Source organism: Petromyzon marinus, chromosome 22 (assembly GCF_048934315.1).
Source record: "Petromyzon marinus isolate PM22_M1 ecotype Great Lakes invasive population chromosome 22, UKy_Petmar_22M1.pri1.0, whole genome shotgun sequence".
In the NCBI taxonomy this organism is placed as follows: domain Eukaryota; kingdom Metazoa; phylum Chordata; class Hyperoartia; order Petromyzontiformes; family Petromyzontidae; genus Petromyzon; species Petromyzon marinus.
In genome coordinates this window covers 15625796-15642191 of record NC_133688.1, presented here as the reverse complement: position 1 = coordinate 15642191, position 16396 = coordinate 15625796, and the positions used below count along the sequence as shown (strand labels likewise).

The following is a 16396-nucleotide window of genomic DNA, read 5'->3' as shown; positions in this document are numbered from 1 at the left end:
CATCTTTGGAGAGCTCTTTGGTCTTGGCCATGGTGGAGAGGTTTGAAATGTGATTGATTGCTTGTGACAGGTGTCTTATATAGGTAACAAGCTGAGATTAGGAGCACTCCCTTTAAGATTTTGCTCCTAATCTCAGCTCATTACCTGTATAAAATACACCTGGGAGCCAGAAATGTTTCTGATTGAGAGGGGGTCAAATACTTATTTCCCTCATTAAAATGCAAATCAATTTATAACATTTTTTGACATGCGTTTTTCTAAATTTTGTTGTTATTCTGTCTCTCACTGTTCAAACAAACCTACCATTAAAATTATAGACTGATCATTTCTTTGTCAGTGGGCAAACGTACAACATCAGCAGGGGATCAAATACTTTTTTCCCTCAATACATATTTGGAATGTTTTCTGTGACTTTATACATTAATGTTGGACGCCTTAATTACAACGTTTGGGAGCAAACGGAAAGTGAATGCCATCGTGTTGACACGATGTTTGACATGTTCAGTTCCTTAAGAAGCTCTTAGCAGGTAGTGTGACAATGTCGGACATCGTGCCGAACAGCATGGGGTAAAACCTGGAATGCATTGCGCAACTGCTAAAACCGACTTCCGTTTCATGTCATTCAGGGAAATTGATTGATTTGTTGAAGGTGGGTCTTTGGCTGCCTTTGGGTGTTGGCTTCCACTGAAATAGGTTACGCGTCCGATGCGCGTTTACTCGAAAACACGAGCGCTTGAATTTGACGTTTCACTTGTGCATTGAACCAAAGTCCCAACTGGGAATAGCTCGCACGTCTTTATAACAGTTCATGGCTTGTCTATACCGCCTGCAGAGTATTTCTAGATTTGAAGCTTTCGTGACTGCAAGGATCCATACTCTTTGGTTCTATTCGGTAAAGTCACGTAGGTAAAAAAATTAAAACAACAAAAATCACGACGTTTCGGCCACAGCACAAGCGGCCGCATGTGTTGTGGCCGAAACGTCGTGATTTTTGTTTTAATTTTTTACCTACGTGACTTTACCGAATAGAACCAAAGAGTACGCCTGCAGAGTACTTTGCTGAAGAAGAAGAAAAAAACATTGCGCGTATCTGTGTGACCTATTTGATTATGTATTTAGAATTAACTGTTAATACCGGTGACTGATAATTAATTGAATGCAACGATTCAAAATCTCGTTTGGTCAGTTGCGCATGTGGGATACACATTGTGGGTTTAACCAGTCGCGAGCCACGCCTTGTGAATTTATGTAGCCGTGCTTGTAACCACAAATGGGCGTTGTTCAATGCGAGTCATCTTCCGTTCTGCACCTGTATGCAGACATACCTGATGCCTATGCTGTACTGTATACACTATTGGATTGCGAATCTATTGACCTGATGGAAACTCACTTTAGTTACGTTTAAAAAAATAGATTGCATCCCATTAAATTGGCTTTGTAAAGTCGCTTGCACACATCACCACTTTGAAATGGGAATTGGATTGGGATACATGCCAAGTCTGGGTAAAACTTTAACAAGAATCCTAGCCGCCTATACCGAAATAACCGCTTCTTTAGCTAGGGGTTTAAAGAACACCCGTGTGTTAATTACTCCAATTATGCAACACAAAGGCGTAGTTTATGGTTGTGCTATGAGGATCAAGTGGAATGCAAAACTGCGGAATCAATGTCAGATTGTGATTTATCTCGTCATTGAACATTTCGTATGTAGAATAATGTACGTAACAATTCGCAACCAACGAGAAATATAACTTGCTGCGCATGTCGGTAAACATGCGTACCTTTTAATAACCTGTGCACATTGTGGTCGTCTATGTAGCTGTAAGCAGCCTGTGAGATTGCATCCGTGAGTGCAACAGTAAATGTAGTGGCTGTCGTGTCTCGTACTCTAAGGTAAAAGTGCAGCCCTACAATTGCTGTCTAACGCCACTGCTGGCTGATGGGTCTCCACTAGAGCGAGCTCTGAAGAGCCATTCTACAGGATGGTCCAGATGTCTTGTGACCTCCAATTGATTGACCCCTAAAAAAATGTTCCCTTATTCGTTTCTGTTTTCACACTCGGTGGTATACAAAAAAAACATTACGTTTTACAGAAATGGGGGTCCCAAGACATTTGTACCACCCTGTAGAAGGGCATTTGACCTACGCCTCCACACTGGCCAGACGACTTGGAAGAGGTTGGAGTTATACTGGTAGGAACGAAGTTGTAAACTGAGTGTACCAGCCTGCAATAGATTAATGTGTCCGTCCGTCCGTCCCCTTTCAATACTTTAACGTTGGGTGTAAAAAAAATTCCAATGTTCCTACCAGCCCACCCTGCAGGGACCTGTTGTGAAGACTCTTCGGGTCGGTCATGTGGTTCGTTTTGACCAAAACGTCACCGCTGGTCAGGGCGAGTCTGAACTGTCACTGACCTTGCCCTGTTTATTTCGCCTGTACGGGTGGTATAACCACACAAGACGGGCTGGGGTTTTATTTTCTTATTCAGTGTACTGGTACCGGTATGCAAAACGATGAGGAAATGGGACTTCCCTCGGACGTGGCTGCCCACTTGTTTCGAGGAAACTGCGAGCAGGAAAGACGCTCGATAAGATGCAATCACTGGCAAGGGGTGCGGTTATGCAGGTATCGCGCGTGTTCAACAATTCACTCCCCACCCCCACCCCAAGATTCGATTGTAAATATTCCGGGTAACAATATCTTGAGTCTATTATTTGTGAGTAGTAGCATCATTTTGGGGTCCATACACTTCTCGGCAACACCATGGTCTCGATCAGAGGTGGGGAAAATTTTCAAAGAGACATTTTTTTTGTCTTTGACCAAAGTATTTCGAGAGCCGCATCACACGCGGAACTACTTGTACACAAACAGTTTGTATACAGCAGATAACAAAAAATTCTGAATTAAACAAAATAAGTGATGGAGTAACTTCCTCTTTAGTCCCCTCCCCCCCCCCCATTTTATCATTTAACAATACAGCTTGTACATGTCGTCACCAAAACGGCAACATTGCGTCTGGGACAATAAGTTCCCATTTACGACGATCCTATTTACAACGGGGTTTTTCAAAATTGCGTCTGGGGCAAGAAAGTCAGATTTACGGCGATCCTATTTACGACGGGGTTTCAACACTGCGTCTATGGGGAAAAAAATAAGGTCCTATTTACGACGGGGTTTCAACATTGCGTCTATGGGGAAAAAAATAAGGTCCTATTTACGACGGGGTTTCAACATTGCGTCAATGGGAAAAAAATAAGGTCCTATTTACGACGGGGTTTCCAGAACGCATCGTGACGTTGACGTCGTAAAAGCGGGGCTGTGGTAAAACTTGAGAGTGCTTAAAGAAGCGAATGCTTATTTTAAGAAGCGAATAAAGTGAATTGAGATTAAAAAAATTAAAAGACGGCGAGGCGCAAGGGGGGGGGGGGGGGGCAGCCAAAGAGCCGCAGGTTTGCCGACCCACCCCCCTGTTCGAGACTTAACAGAATTAACGACAGTAGACCCCCGTGCTTTGAGTTAACCAGCCGCGTTCAGAGACAATGACGTCATGCAATGACGTCATTCTGCAATACAAAGACAAAGTCCCCCCCCTGTGTAGTCTTTACAGCCTGTTGAGACAAGTGCTGTTAGCGAGTACCACCTATGAAGGGCCGGCACGGCACACGCCCGGCCGCCTTTGTCTCCCCAGTATTCATTTGAGGCTGAGTCGATCTAGGGGAGGCCCAGGACCGGTTCAGATAATCGTCACCGGCTTGTTGGCTGTGAGCGGGAATCGAACTCGGGTCGCCGGGGTTCGTAGCGCTAACCGCTGCGCCACTGCTCCCCACGCTGTAGTAATTACGTAATCCACACACACAGTCGTAGTTAATAGTTCTTAACAGTGCTGCAGATTATAATTATAAACAGCACAAAAAATAACGTCACCTTCCTGTACCCGTCCGCATCACGACAAAGTATAAGTTCTTCACAACAACCCGTGGGGTCCCCGCGGCACAGGCATTGTGGGAGCGAGTAAGGGGCCGTCCATAAATGACGTCATGCACCTAGGGGGGGGGGTCAGACATTTGTGACGATGTGTGACGAGGGGGGGGGTTTGAGAAATGTGACGTCACATCAAGATGCGCAACTCTAAATAAATATAGACAACACGTTCTACTTCATTGAATAGACTTTTAAATAAATGTTTTCTCCTACAACATCAGAGTGCAGCGCCACATTAAATACGCACTACAATGACAATAGTTTCAAGCGATTTGAAGCATGTTTTATATATTTTTTTGGGGGGGGGGCAGAGCTTTGTGACGTCATATTTGAGGGGGGGGGGTCTGACTTTTTGTGACGCCGTGTGACCAAGGGGGGGGGGGGTCAAAAATTGTCCAAAATCGCGTGACGTCATTTATGGACGGCCCCTAAGCAAACGTGGATGATCATATATATCATATATATACATTTTTATTATTCGGCGCGAGACAAGCAACCGCGAACCGGTTTTGACTCGAGTTGTCCTCCCATCGTCAGCGGTCAGCCTCGCTTGAATGTTTATAAACTAAATTATAAACTAAATTAACTATCGGGAAGGATATTTCTCTCTCTGTGTGTGTAAGCTTCAGGGATCAAGTTATACGTTCCTATACGGATTGTTCCATTCGTCTTAAAGGATACGTCCCCCGTAACCTGTCCTGGGCCTTCTCCCCTAGGTCGACTCGGCCTCAAATGAGTAACCCGGCGTGTAAACATTGCCACGAGGGAGACAAAGGCGGCCGAGCGTGGTGTTGCTCGCCAACAGCACACGCCCTGGCAGTCTTGTGCTACAATCTACACTTGGTGTGGGTGGGGATTCTTCGATTATTTGTGTCGTTTGGTGTGTGATGTGGGGCACACGCCACTCGAAATATTCACACTCCATGCGCCTGTTGGCAACTTCCCATTCACTGAATGAGAATCACGTTTATTTATGCTTGGGAGGAATCCGATGAGCTGTAAAGCTCTGTTTCACCGGTGTTCCATGGAGTGAGAATGTTACAGCAGCGAACGGTACAACAAACTACGAGGAGTGCAACGTATAGGAAAGCACAGCAAATAACTTTTAAAATACTGTCTAGATACATCGCCTGATTCAGAGTGACACGTATTATCTTTTTTATTGTTCTTTTTACATCGCAGAACCGTGGAGAGACAATTTACGGAGGATATCATCCAGCAGTGGACTGGCCATGGCTGCTGCTGATTGTTAAAACGAAGACACGGTCATCGACGACTTTGGAAAACTGGACAAGTATGTGGGGGGTTTTGTTTTTGTTGTTAACGGGTGAACAGCACAAGCAGTTTTTGGGGTCATCGAAAGGCGTTTGAATTTTCAACTCGCTCGCCTAATTAATATTCATGAGGCGGCGCGCGCGTCGCAATCGGAACCCCCTCGGAGCAAATGGAGTTTGTGAGCTCATGAATATTAACGAGTGTCCCGCGCTTTGCGTGAGATCCGATTGGTCGGCGATTAGCATAAATTATTCCCGTGTTGAGTTTGTGAGCTCATGAATATTAACGAGTGTCCCGCGCTATGCGTGAGATCCGATTGGTCGGCGATTAGCATAATTTATACCCGTGTTGAGTTTGTGAGCTCGTGAATATTAACGAGTTCCCGCGCTTTGCGTGAGATCCGATTGGTCGACGATTAGCATAAATTATTCCCGTGGTGATGGCGTGGTCAGCTTCCTCGTTTTCGTTCGGTTCACCCTCTTATCACGAGGGAGGGGTGGCCGGCGGCAGTAGTACTACTACTTTTGTGGTTCACGCTCTTCGTGAATTAAAACAAACACAAAATAACCAAACAACATCGACATTTACTTAACTCGCAAAGAATCGTCGAAGCCAAAAAGGGGGCGGTTGGGTCCGGATTTGAGGCCTCAGCCCGATTTTCTTTCTTTTATGACGGGAGCCGCCTTTCCCTTGGGGTATATGGACGCTGTGGGGGAGACGGTGATGACTACTCGGGACAACAACAACGGCAGCAGCAGCAGCAAGACGACGATGCCACTCGGCGAAGAAGTCGAGCAGGACATTAAACGCGAGGTAACACAAGTGCGGTCACCGACTTGACGTGCGTGGCTCCCCCTCAGGCTGTCGTCTTCCCCCCCCCCATCGCGGCGTGTGTCGGTCAACACAGCAGCAGCAGCAGCCACTACGGAGGGGACCAGTGGCACCGGCGCTGAACATTGTTGGGTCACCAACTACGCTCGCTAACTCTTAACCTACTTTGTGTGCATGTTGAACTTATTTCGCGTCGTACGTGGCCAACCGCGCTAATCGGAGGTGCGATTGTAAAGGACAACGAACTAAACACACACAAAAACACAGTTCTAAGGCAATGAGTTTAAAATCGAGATGACTTTAAAGTTGCATAGCTCCACAGTAGCACCCTAATATCGGGGGGAACGAACGTTCCAGATGGCTGCAGAATCCCTCGCATCTGAGAGTGCGAGCGATGCTGCTGCTACTACTGCTGCTGGTACTACTGCTACTACTGCTGCGGTGGTGACCACCGCCTTTGTTGTTGATGGCTTAGCCAGAGAAGCCCACTGCTGCTGCTACTACTGCTACTACTACTGCTACTACTACAGCTACTGCTGCTACTACTGCTACTGCTGTTACTACTGCTACTACTACTGCTGCTGCTACTACTGCTGCGGTGGTGACCACCGCCTTTGTTGTTGATGGCTTAGCCAGAGAAGCTCACTGCTGCTGCTCCTTGCTGCTGCTGTGATGATGACCGGAGTTGACGTGATGATGGTTTGTGTCGCTCTCATTGACGATATCCGCAAGGTATTGTGGTTCATTTGTGGCAAGCACTTTGTTATGAGTGCGACCTTATAAGAATAATAGAGTACAGTAATAATATTGTACTGTAGTATCACCACACTCCGTGGTGGGCAGATGGCAGTGGGGTAAAACATCCTTAAGTCTGATCTGACGATCTCTGCTTGTGGTGAAGTATGGTCAAATATTACTACGGTTCTAAGGTGGTTTAACCTACAGTCGGGGCCGGATTAAGGCGTGGGGGGCTTTAGGGGCTGCAGCCCATGGGCCTCCAGAGATTAAGTGAAAAGTTATTTAATTTGTGAATGCTGAATTTTATTTGTTGTTAGCCTTGTAAAAATAAATTGTATTTTTTTTTTAAACTTTGTTTTCCTTGTGAAAATATTGCTGGGGGCTTCGCAGTACCTGTAGCCCAGGGGCCTATAAAATCTGAATCCGGCCCTGCCTACAGTTCACATTCCTCAATCTGTAGCGTAGGCAAAGTGGGTTTTAATGTGTGTACATTACTCCTGTTGGCTCACCCAGTTTGCGTTACAGTACTATAGTGGAGTAGAATACTTTAAACTTGTAAACGTGAGCAACCCCCCGACGTAAAGGCAGCCAGTTGGTGAGCAGGAGCCAATTTACCTCCCACCATCGAGATTTGCGCTTCTATATGTTCAGGTGTAATCCGCCAATTAATTAGTGTATATCACGGAGGAAACGGAAGTAGCCGGAGAAAACATGCGCCCATGCATGCGAAAGGAGAAACTCTCTTATCCGATAGAGTTGGACATTAGTCCAAACGTGTTGTTCTACTCTGCCTTCTGGCAATAATTTATTTTAACACGGGTAAAGCACATTGGGCAATGAATGCTCATTTTCGATGGAGGTGTGGTTACTACGGCAAAAAAACAACCCAAATAAATCCAAGGTGTGATGATCTCGACACCCACGAGAAGGGATTTTCGGATATTTGTGTGAACCTCCAAACTCTTTGTCTCCACGGCGTTGGATTACAGGCGTGTGCCAACCACTGTATCGTCATAAGAATGTTAAACCTCGATTGAAAACGAACTTCTTTAGAACTTCTAGATTTTAAGTTTTCGTGACCGCGATGATCCATACTCTTTGGTTCTTTCGGTAATGTCACGTCGGTAAAAAAATAGAACTGCTTTTTGTTTAGTTTGTTGTCCTTCCTCCGCACCTCCGATTATCAACGTTGGGCTACGTACGGCGCGAAGGAAGTTCAATGCACTAATATAATACCTTACTACGTGAAGGCTTTACCCAGCCAACTACGTTTAAGGCATGGCCTTTGCCATTGAAGCGCACTACAAAAATCTCGCGCACCAACTTTCAGTAATACGTGCTGTACTTTAACTCTTAATTCTGCAGTCACAAGCCGATATTTGCCTGCACTGTACACTGTCTAGGCTTGTCAATGATCCTTGAGCTGTGTTTATTGAAAACGAGTGGAAGGTAGTTGGTCATATTAATGGCATACAAAGCCATTTACTTTTTGTAAACACTTAACATCGTATCGTATTCATATTTATAGGGCTCCTCAGCTCAAGGCGCTGTACATAGTTTACAAAGCGGTAACAAAAGAGAGTGACTTTGATTGCAAGAGCCTAGGAATGAGTGACAACAGAGGGCATGTAGGGGTCACGAAAGGATTAGTGTAGGGGAGTGACGGGATGAAGTGGAGGGGCGAGGGGAGGGAATGAGCAATAATGTACTGCCTTTTAAATAAAAAAATGTTTTGCACGTTTTGGGGTAATGTCCCTGAGTAACACATGGGCCAGAGAGATAGTGACTTTTACCGAAAGAACCAGAGTATGGATAATACTAGTCGGAGACTGTACTTTACACCATTTTTGTTCTGATGACTGTTTTTTTGTAATTATCCTGAATAGTTACCTATTATCAGCTGTTTGGGTAACAGCCAAAACGCGTGTCAATGCCGAAGCAGTATTTCTCCATAAACTAAGTCGTATGAAAAGTTGCCGGAATTTTGCGTTGTGGGAAGATGTCTTCTTGTGAGCACATGGGCAAGGCCACGAAGCAATGCATTCCTGGGCCCAATTATTACAGTAATTGGTGCAAAGTACACTTCTGTCTTCAACTCTTATCTATTCTGACCTTATTATCCATCTCTCTGGCCCCTTCTATGATATGAAGTGGAGTTATTGCCCAAAGCATCATGTATTATATATACGTTTTAAGGCAGTGTTATTGACGAATTCCTTTTTTTATTTTGTTTATTGCGCACCACTGCCAACGCAGCATACAATTATATAATTAATCGTTGTGTAATCCATAATGAAACTTTAAATAACTACTCAACTGAACCACAACCACAGTTTACTTAATCGGAGTGTCAAATAATTAGTAACTGGTCCGTGGCGTGGCCTTTGCCCACTCGGCTATTGCATCATCGTCCACTACAGGTGAATTCACTAGGTTCGCAGATAATGGTTACAATGTAACAAAATATTGCTTCTGAATGGGGGGAGCAGGGGTGGCCGCAGTGGGTAGCAACGCTTGTTGTGCGAGTTTGTTCTCTCTCTGCTCTGCATGTCTTTGCTATAGGTTCTGCAGTTTTCTGCCAAAGTTAATAAAAAAACCACACACAATTTGTAACTGATACTGACCAAACATCCCAATGCTGAAAACATGCCTGCAAGTTGTTTGATTTGGATTAACATGGCAACACACCACTACGAAAAATTGGCAGATCGCTCTTGTATACTTAATAAGAAAAAAGAATATTTAATATAATCTGTTTAGCACAAGACTTGTCCCAACTTAGAACTTGAGGCTGACCCCACCCTATGAGTAATTCTAATCGACGTCTGCCCTCGAGTTTTGGTCCCCGTTTTTATTTTATTTTTGTAGTTATAAACATCTGATCGACTACATCTTGACAAACTTAAGTTTGTGTGACATTCTAGACATAATTACACTTTACATCGGTCGCAGTAATATGTATGTACGAGATGCACAAGCAACCTTTGTTATCATGAGCACCCATTTCTCCACTGTTGAATGAAGGCTTCAGGTTGTCCACTATCCCTCTTGTCTTGTGATATCATCAGTATCGCTCCTGCACATGACATAATTGTATTTGTGTAGTCTCGGCAAGCATAGTATAAACATTTTCTATTTTCCAGCATTTTCTGCAGTGCCCAATTAAGTATTTTTTTTTTTCTAGTAAACTGTAGTACTGTAATAATTAGTATTGCAGTATAGGACCGCTATAGTGGTTCTGATGTTTGCATTATTGCTGAAATGTGATATCCCACACCTATACCTTGCACTTGCCACGAGGTTACACCCACCTGACGTTCATCTCAACTCTGCCTCCAGGTGTTGACCAATCTCTTGGATTACTTGAGCGAGCGGATTCAGGCCGACAGACACTTCGCCTTCCTGCGTGCACGCAAAGTGCTGAGCCGCAGCGATACGGAGGAAATCTCGTACCAGTCGACGCGCCGACGGCAGGCCGAGCGACTCATCGAGTTCCTAGAGCTGCATCCGTTCGGGTTGGATGGTCTGCTCAGCTCGCTGCAACACGAGGGCACGCAGAAGCACATCGTGGACCGGCTGAACAATGAGTGGAAACGTCTTAGGCTCACCAGGACTGCACAGAACCCAGGTTAGTGGTGTTGGAAGTGGTTAACTTTGGATGTGGAACCAGACAGATCTTTATAGCTTCATGTTACCAAATAACAACGTGGCTTACACGTTTTCATAGGTGTAAGTACAGTAGAGCCCCAATTTACGTCTCCCCTAAAAGGTTGCGTCGTTTTGCAAATAAGTCGCTTTATTGATACCACTGCCTGATTTGTGTCGCCTCTACCTCACACGTACGTCGCTGACAGCATCGTCCGTCCTTTCTCGTGTTTGTTGCCTCTCCGTCTTCACCTCTACCTACTGTGTACACGGACGACTAAAGAAATGTACAATACTGTAGCATACAATATATTCTTTCTGTAAGTATTTTGGTGATTTTGTATAGTGTACTGTATCTTATTGTACCCTGTATCATTTCTGTTAAAGTTAACCACTGTACACTCGTGTTGAGTACTGTATTTTTAGTAATTTTATGTAACGTTGCGGATATGTCTAGGATGAAGGTGCGCCCATAAACACACGGCATCACCGTACCCTCCGTTGTCTTGGTTTAGTAGTAAAAATTGCTTTATGGCGTTTTGATATTCGTCGTCGCAATTTTCAGGAACACATCCCCGACGTGAACCGGTATATTACTGTAGTCTGAGACTTTAAATTTGCGTCCCAGAGAGCCAACCACCATGGGTATATTGCACATTCCTCTTGTTGTCAACATCAGTGTGTTTAAATGTTTCGTCTAAGAATTTAGATTTTCGTAGAAAATGTTGCAAGAGGAATTATTATTTAATTTAAATATTTTGCCAAAATATATCGTGCAACTTTACATGTCTATACGTTGAATGATTATTTTAAGAAAAATAATATTAATGCAAATTATTGGGAAAGGAACAGTTTTTTATAATACCTAATAAACTTGAAACAATTAATGTTCAATAAATGTTCCGTTATATGGCTAATACTGTCTATTTTCTTTTCCATGTGCTTCTCAATGCTCTCCGTTGGAAATGGACTCCTTTCTGGTGCCAATTATTGTTCTTTATCCTCATCAACAGCCAACCCATTAGACCGCTCCTTCAGCAGCCCCAGCTGCTTCCGAACAGTGCATCCTGAGAGCGAGCAAAGTGATACTTCACTGGGGTCATCATGCTCTGGAAGCAGCTCTTACCACCACAGCCTCAGCGTTCCGGACAACTTGACTGGGTTGTCACAGGACGCCTTAAGGCGCTCTCCACAGTGCGTTGTTAAAAGTCCTCAGCAGCAGCAGCACTTGCATGATTGTGACAAACATTTTACCCATAGCACACAATTTTCATTCCAGATTTCGAATACAACTTCCAGGCCAGGTGGTGCTTTAGACCAACCGTCGTACTACAGCAACCCACATATGCACACCACCTCAACACACGGAAGAAGCTCTCCAACTGCTGAGTCGATGGCTCTTGTACAGCCATTAAAATCCCCCAATGCTGATATGCTGCACAGAATACAACCTGGTTTCCAAAGCATTGTAGGTGCAGAATCTCCACAGCTTCCCAGCTCATCAATTGGTCCTTCTGGCCCCAACAATGACTGTATGCCTCATTCTTTGTCAAGTCAATCTGTTCCTTTGAGAGAATTTCAAAAAATGAATCTTAGAACATCTCCTGAAATTAGAAAACCAGTGGAATCTGATGAGTTTGGAATGATTTATCAGCCTAAGAATGTTGCTCTTAATGCTGCTTCAACGGATAGCTGTGGGAAAAAGTCGCCTCCGAGTACCACGACAGGCATCGGTAGCTACATGAGCATTTTTAAGGTGTGGCCGGTCGGTTGTGAGCCAGACCATTTGCCGAGGCCAGCTGAAGAGGGTGGTCCTCCGCTGCCAAAGGAGGACAAAAGTGATGAGGTGTGAATGTATGCAATATAACGGCAGCCCACATCTGTGCTCAGATTGTGCTCTGATCTGCTGAAAGAAGACATCTTATTAGATGCAGCAACAATTGTGCTGTCTCTTTATTGGTTCTTTTACGTTTTTTCATGAAATGCCCTTTTCTTACTGGACAATACTAGAATTGTGACGTCAAGTTTACTGACTAAAAGCCAATCTGTCGTGTGGGTCTTGTAATGTTAATTGGCTTCACATTGGCAACTTTTTTATATAAATGTAGTTTTGCTCATGGAGTTTTTAGCATAAGGCACTGGAATTTGGATGTATACGGCTTGTTTTTTTGCAACAAAACGTGTGTGAGTTAAAGGTAAATTACTTACAAAGCCTATATATTTAGATGTCCGTAATATATATCAGGATTCAATAAAATGTGTAATTTAATGAACGGGTTGGTTGATGGTGTTGTGCAGGAGTTTTAAATCACGCTATGTCACTTGTTCCCAGCATTTTGTTTGACTCATTGTATCACGAATTCCCCATTTAAAAAGTATTATAAAATTCAGTACTTGTGATTTGTTGCTGATTTTCACATTATGAAAATCAGAAAATTGAGCCGAGATGCAAAATTTTGGATCTGACAAAGGTACATGACTTTTGTGATTTTTTTTAATACTAATGGTGATGTAAAGTGGCATTGATTGATGTCACTATCAATAGGACAAAGACATTAATTTGGTACATACTATAATTCAGCGGTCCACAACCTTTTTGGCACCAGTGACTGGTTTCGTGAAAGACAATTTTTTCATGGACGGGGGGGGGGGTTCATCATTGGGTCTTTCCCCCTTTTCAAAGAAGCTCTCCGGTGACGTTTGTTTTTTTACTAATTTTGGCTACTAGGGTTGGCTTGTGGGCTTACCAAAACTGACTGAGACAAGTGCGCTGTGCGGGAAAGAGGCGCGGACGGAAGTGGTAAATAAAATAATGGGGGCTGGCCACTCGCGGACTCACCGCTCTCACCTCCTGTGCGGCTCGGTTCCTAACAGGCCGCGGACCGGTACCGGTCCGTGGCCCTGCTATAATTTATTTGAGTTTCCAAGGACATTCGAATTTGTGCTTTGAAATCCAAAAAACTGTAATCCGAAACTAATCGCTAATATGTACACATTGTATATCGCTGTATATATTTCTCTGTAAATACCTTTGTCTTCATTTGACCAAAGAATGTTAGCATATCTATAATTTGGACATGCTGCTAGACAAACAGACTTTATTTCCCTTATCTTTGTTCACCAGTTTTACACACTTTTTTAGCTAGAATTAAACTTTTGATATCTAAATAAACTTGATTTATGAAATGTTTTTTATTTGTCTTTGTGGCATTGGAAAGGGTCGCTGTGATATTCATGTTGCTGAACAGTCCAGGGAAAATGCTGTACAAGGTTTGATTATTAAAGTTCCAAGAATAGTTTTCATATTGGAATATCCTGAGGATTGACCTAACACTTTTTACTCCGATTGCAATGGTAGGGTCTACAAGTAATGGAGAGATCACATCAGCTCATACTGGTGTGTGGCAGGCCTGCACAGCAGAAGAAAATGATCAATATGCCAGTGTATGCCAGGATTTCGATGCAGATGCTGAGAATTATCAAATTTTTCTTGATAAAATCATAACGCAATGGAATAGAAGTGTATACATGATCCCAGTCACGAAACATAAAAGCTGCCAGTGTAAAACACTAAATTGACCGAGGCCAAACCTGTGAATATGCTGACCTGTTTAATCATAAAGCACTCGTCACCATGCATTTCTCCCAATGGTTAGCGAAGGAGACCTTCTGACTGTCTATGAGATAGAGTTGACGCCCAAAAAAAACATTGATATTGCAGCATCATGGCAGGCACACGCCACGCTTTCTGAGAATTGTTAGTTAGCCAAGCAATGTCGTTCCAGTACACCCCCCCCCCAATCACCATCTTGTCCCATGTGGCTTTTCAGTTCCAAAACTAAAAATTGCTCTGAACGGAAAGATGTTTGAGTTTGCAATAATATTTTTTTTATAATTAAAGCAACATTACAGGCTACAGAGCATCATGAAAGGACTAACAGATGCGTTTCCAGAAGTTAGAGGAACGCTGGAAAAAGTGTCCGTAAAAGAGACCACTTTGAATATGGTGGCAGCCTCATCGGGAAGTGTAAGGATAAATTCAAATACCACTCTTGAAACCTTTGTCAGTCATCCTGCGTTTTAAGTATTCCAATTTCACATTCTATTAAATATACCGTCAAGGAATGCTAAGTTGTGGCCCTCCAAATGCTTATGCCACCGTTGACCGAAGGGCTTGCAGCAGAGAAAATTAGGATATTTGATCTATTACATTTGACCAGAGGTGGGCCTCCCCCATTCACCATACGTGACCTGCAAATTATACTGCTGGGTGGATAGAAACTGGGGAATTACGAAATGTTTTCTTATTGATGCGCTTGGGCATGGAGTCGAACCTGAAACCTTTGGATTGTAAGTCTAGTGTTCTAACGAGTACACCACGGCAGCTTAAAATTAATTTAGCATGAAAATGAAAATCTGAGATGACTATTTAAAGTAAGCAGCTTTTTATTTGTGTTATCTTTACAACATTAAGACTACTGCACAGGCTTTTGCAATCCATCGGTTTCCAAAATGCTTCAGAGCAGAAGTTGAAGAGGAGTTTGTAATTATATTGTTTTTTTGTCACAAGTTAATGTTTGTGCACCTGTGCTTTCCATGTTTCTGATCAAATTGCTCAAAGATCCTAAATACAGATTTGTTGATATAAAGTACTTTAATATATTTTGGATACTGATTATCTGGAAACATGATATTTATGAACTTAACAAGCATTAACCCTTTGAAATATATCGAAATATATTCGCGGGTAAAAATGTTTTCATTGATTCATATTCTTGGTTCTTTCGGTAAAGTCACGTTGAAGGGAAACAAAATAATAAAATATATATAAAACTATTTTATTGTTTTCCTTCAACGTGACTTTACCGAAAGAACCAAGAATATGTTTTCATTGGTTAAAGTACTCTATGCGTAAATGTTTGCAATGACTTTCATCACGTCAGGGAACCGACAAAAGCTTCATTTCTGCAATATTAAAGCTATACACACGACGGCATTTAACTGCATGATTAGCACGGTTTGCTACGTACGGTGCGAAACATACATTTCTTTTGGGGGGCACATTTGCACCGTATGTCACTATTTTAGGATCCACAATTATTTGCTGTACCCTGCACTCCGAGCTGCTATAAATATCTGCATGATGAGGAATTTCGTTGAGTGATCATTTGTGGCATGGTCGCTTCTAAAAAAAGTGCTATATAGCTCAACAGGCCTTACCTGGTATAATAAAAAAAGTTTAGTTTAGAAATGTACATATTTTTTCACAAACTGAAATATGTTGAGAGCACAACATTTCACGCTTTACTTTAAAATATAAATGTAGCCTACTAGACAATTAGAAAAGGAATAAAGTGTACAAAGATGGACAGTTTACATAAAAAAAATCGCAATTTAGAGAAATTAACAGTTGGATGGTACGTTTCTCATATAGATAGTTCTGCGATCCGGAGTTTATATTCTTGCTAATGTCTCTATGTTCAAGAGCTTAATGCCAATGTCGAGGTCCGCTGACCACAATGAGAGGGCTTCAGGTGAGAGAGTTCGTGTAGTTTAGCTTTTCCTTCGTTGGAAGCGCAGAACAGTGGTCTACCACATGTTCCCTAGTTTGTGTTTACATGGCTACAATCACACTGATGTGACTTGCCCTTCACTTCCCAATTATGAAGATGTGCGCATCGGCCTGTTGATGTTCAGATGCGGTTGATGGTTCTCACTAGTATCTTCGATGAGGAATTTCAAAACCAGGAAGGTGCGATTTTTGGGTCTCGATTGAGGTGTTTATTCTGGGTATCTTGAGTGAATCCCATATTCGGGGTAGGATGTGTCAGGCAGTACAGAAGTAGGTTTCTGACAGGTATGTATAGTATAGCAGTGGAGTTTGAGTGTTACCCGTAAGTGTGCGTGGATTTTCTTTGGACAAAGT

At 43.0% G+C, this 16396-nt stretch overlaps 1 protein-coding gene across 1 annotated transcript; it reads left to right on the top strand.

The window, feature by feature from the left end:
• The first annotated feature begins 5448 nt into the window (after positions 1 to 5448).
• Positions 5449 to 13660, top strand: BCL10 (BCL10 immune signaling adaptor). Its single transcript, XM_032958906.2, has 3 exons — positions 5449 to 6069; positions 10165 to 10453; positions 11484 to 13660. Exons 1-3 carry the CDS (start codon positions 5926 to 5928, stop codon positions 12320 to 12322), a joined length of 1272 nt encoding a protein of 423 aa, XP_032814797.2. The 5' UTR covers positions 5449 to 5925; the 3' UTR covers positions 12323 to 13660.
• The last annotated feature ends 2736 nt before the right edge of the window (positions 13661 to 16396 follow it).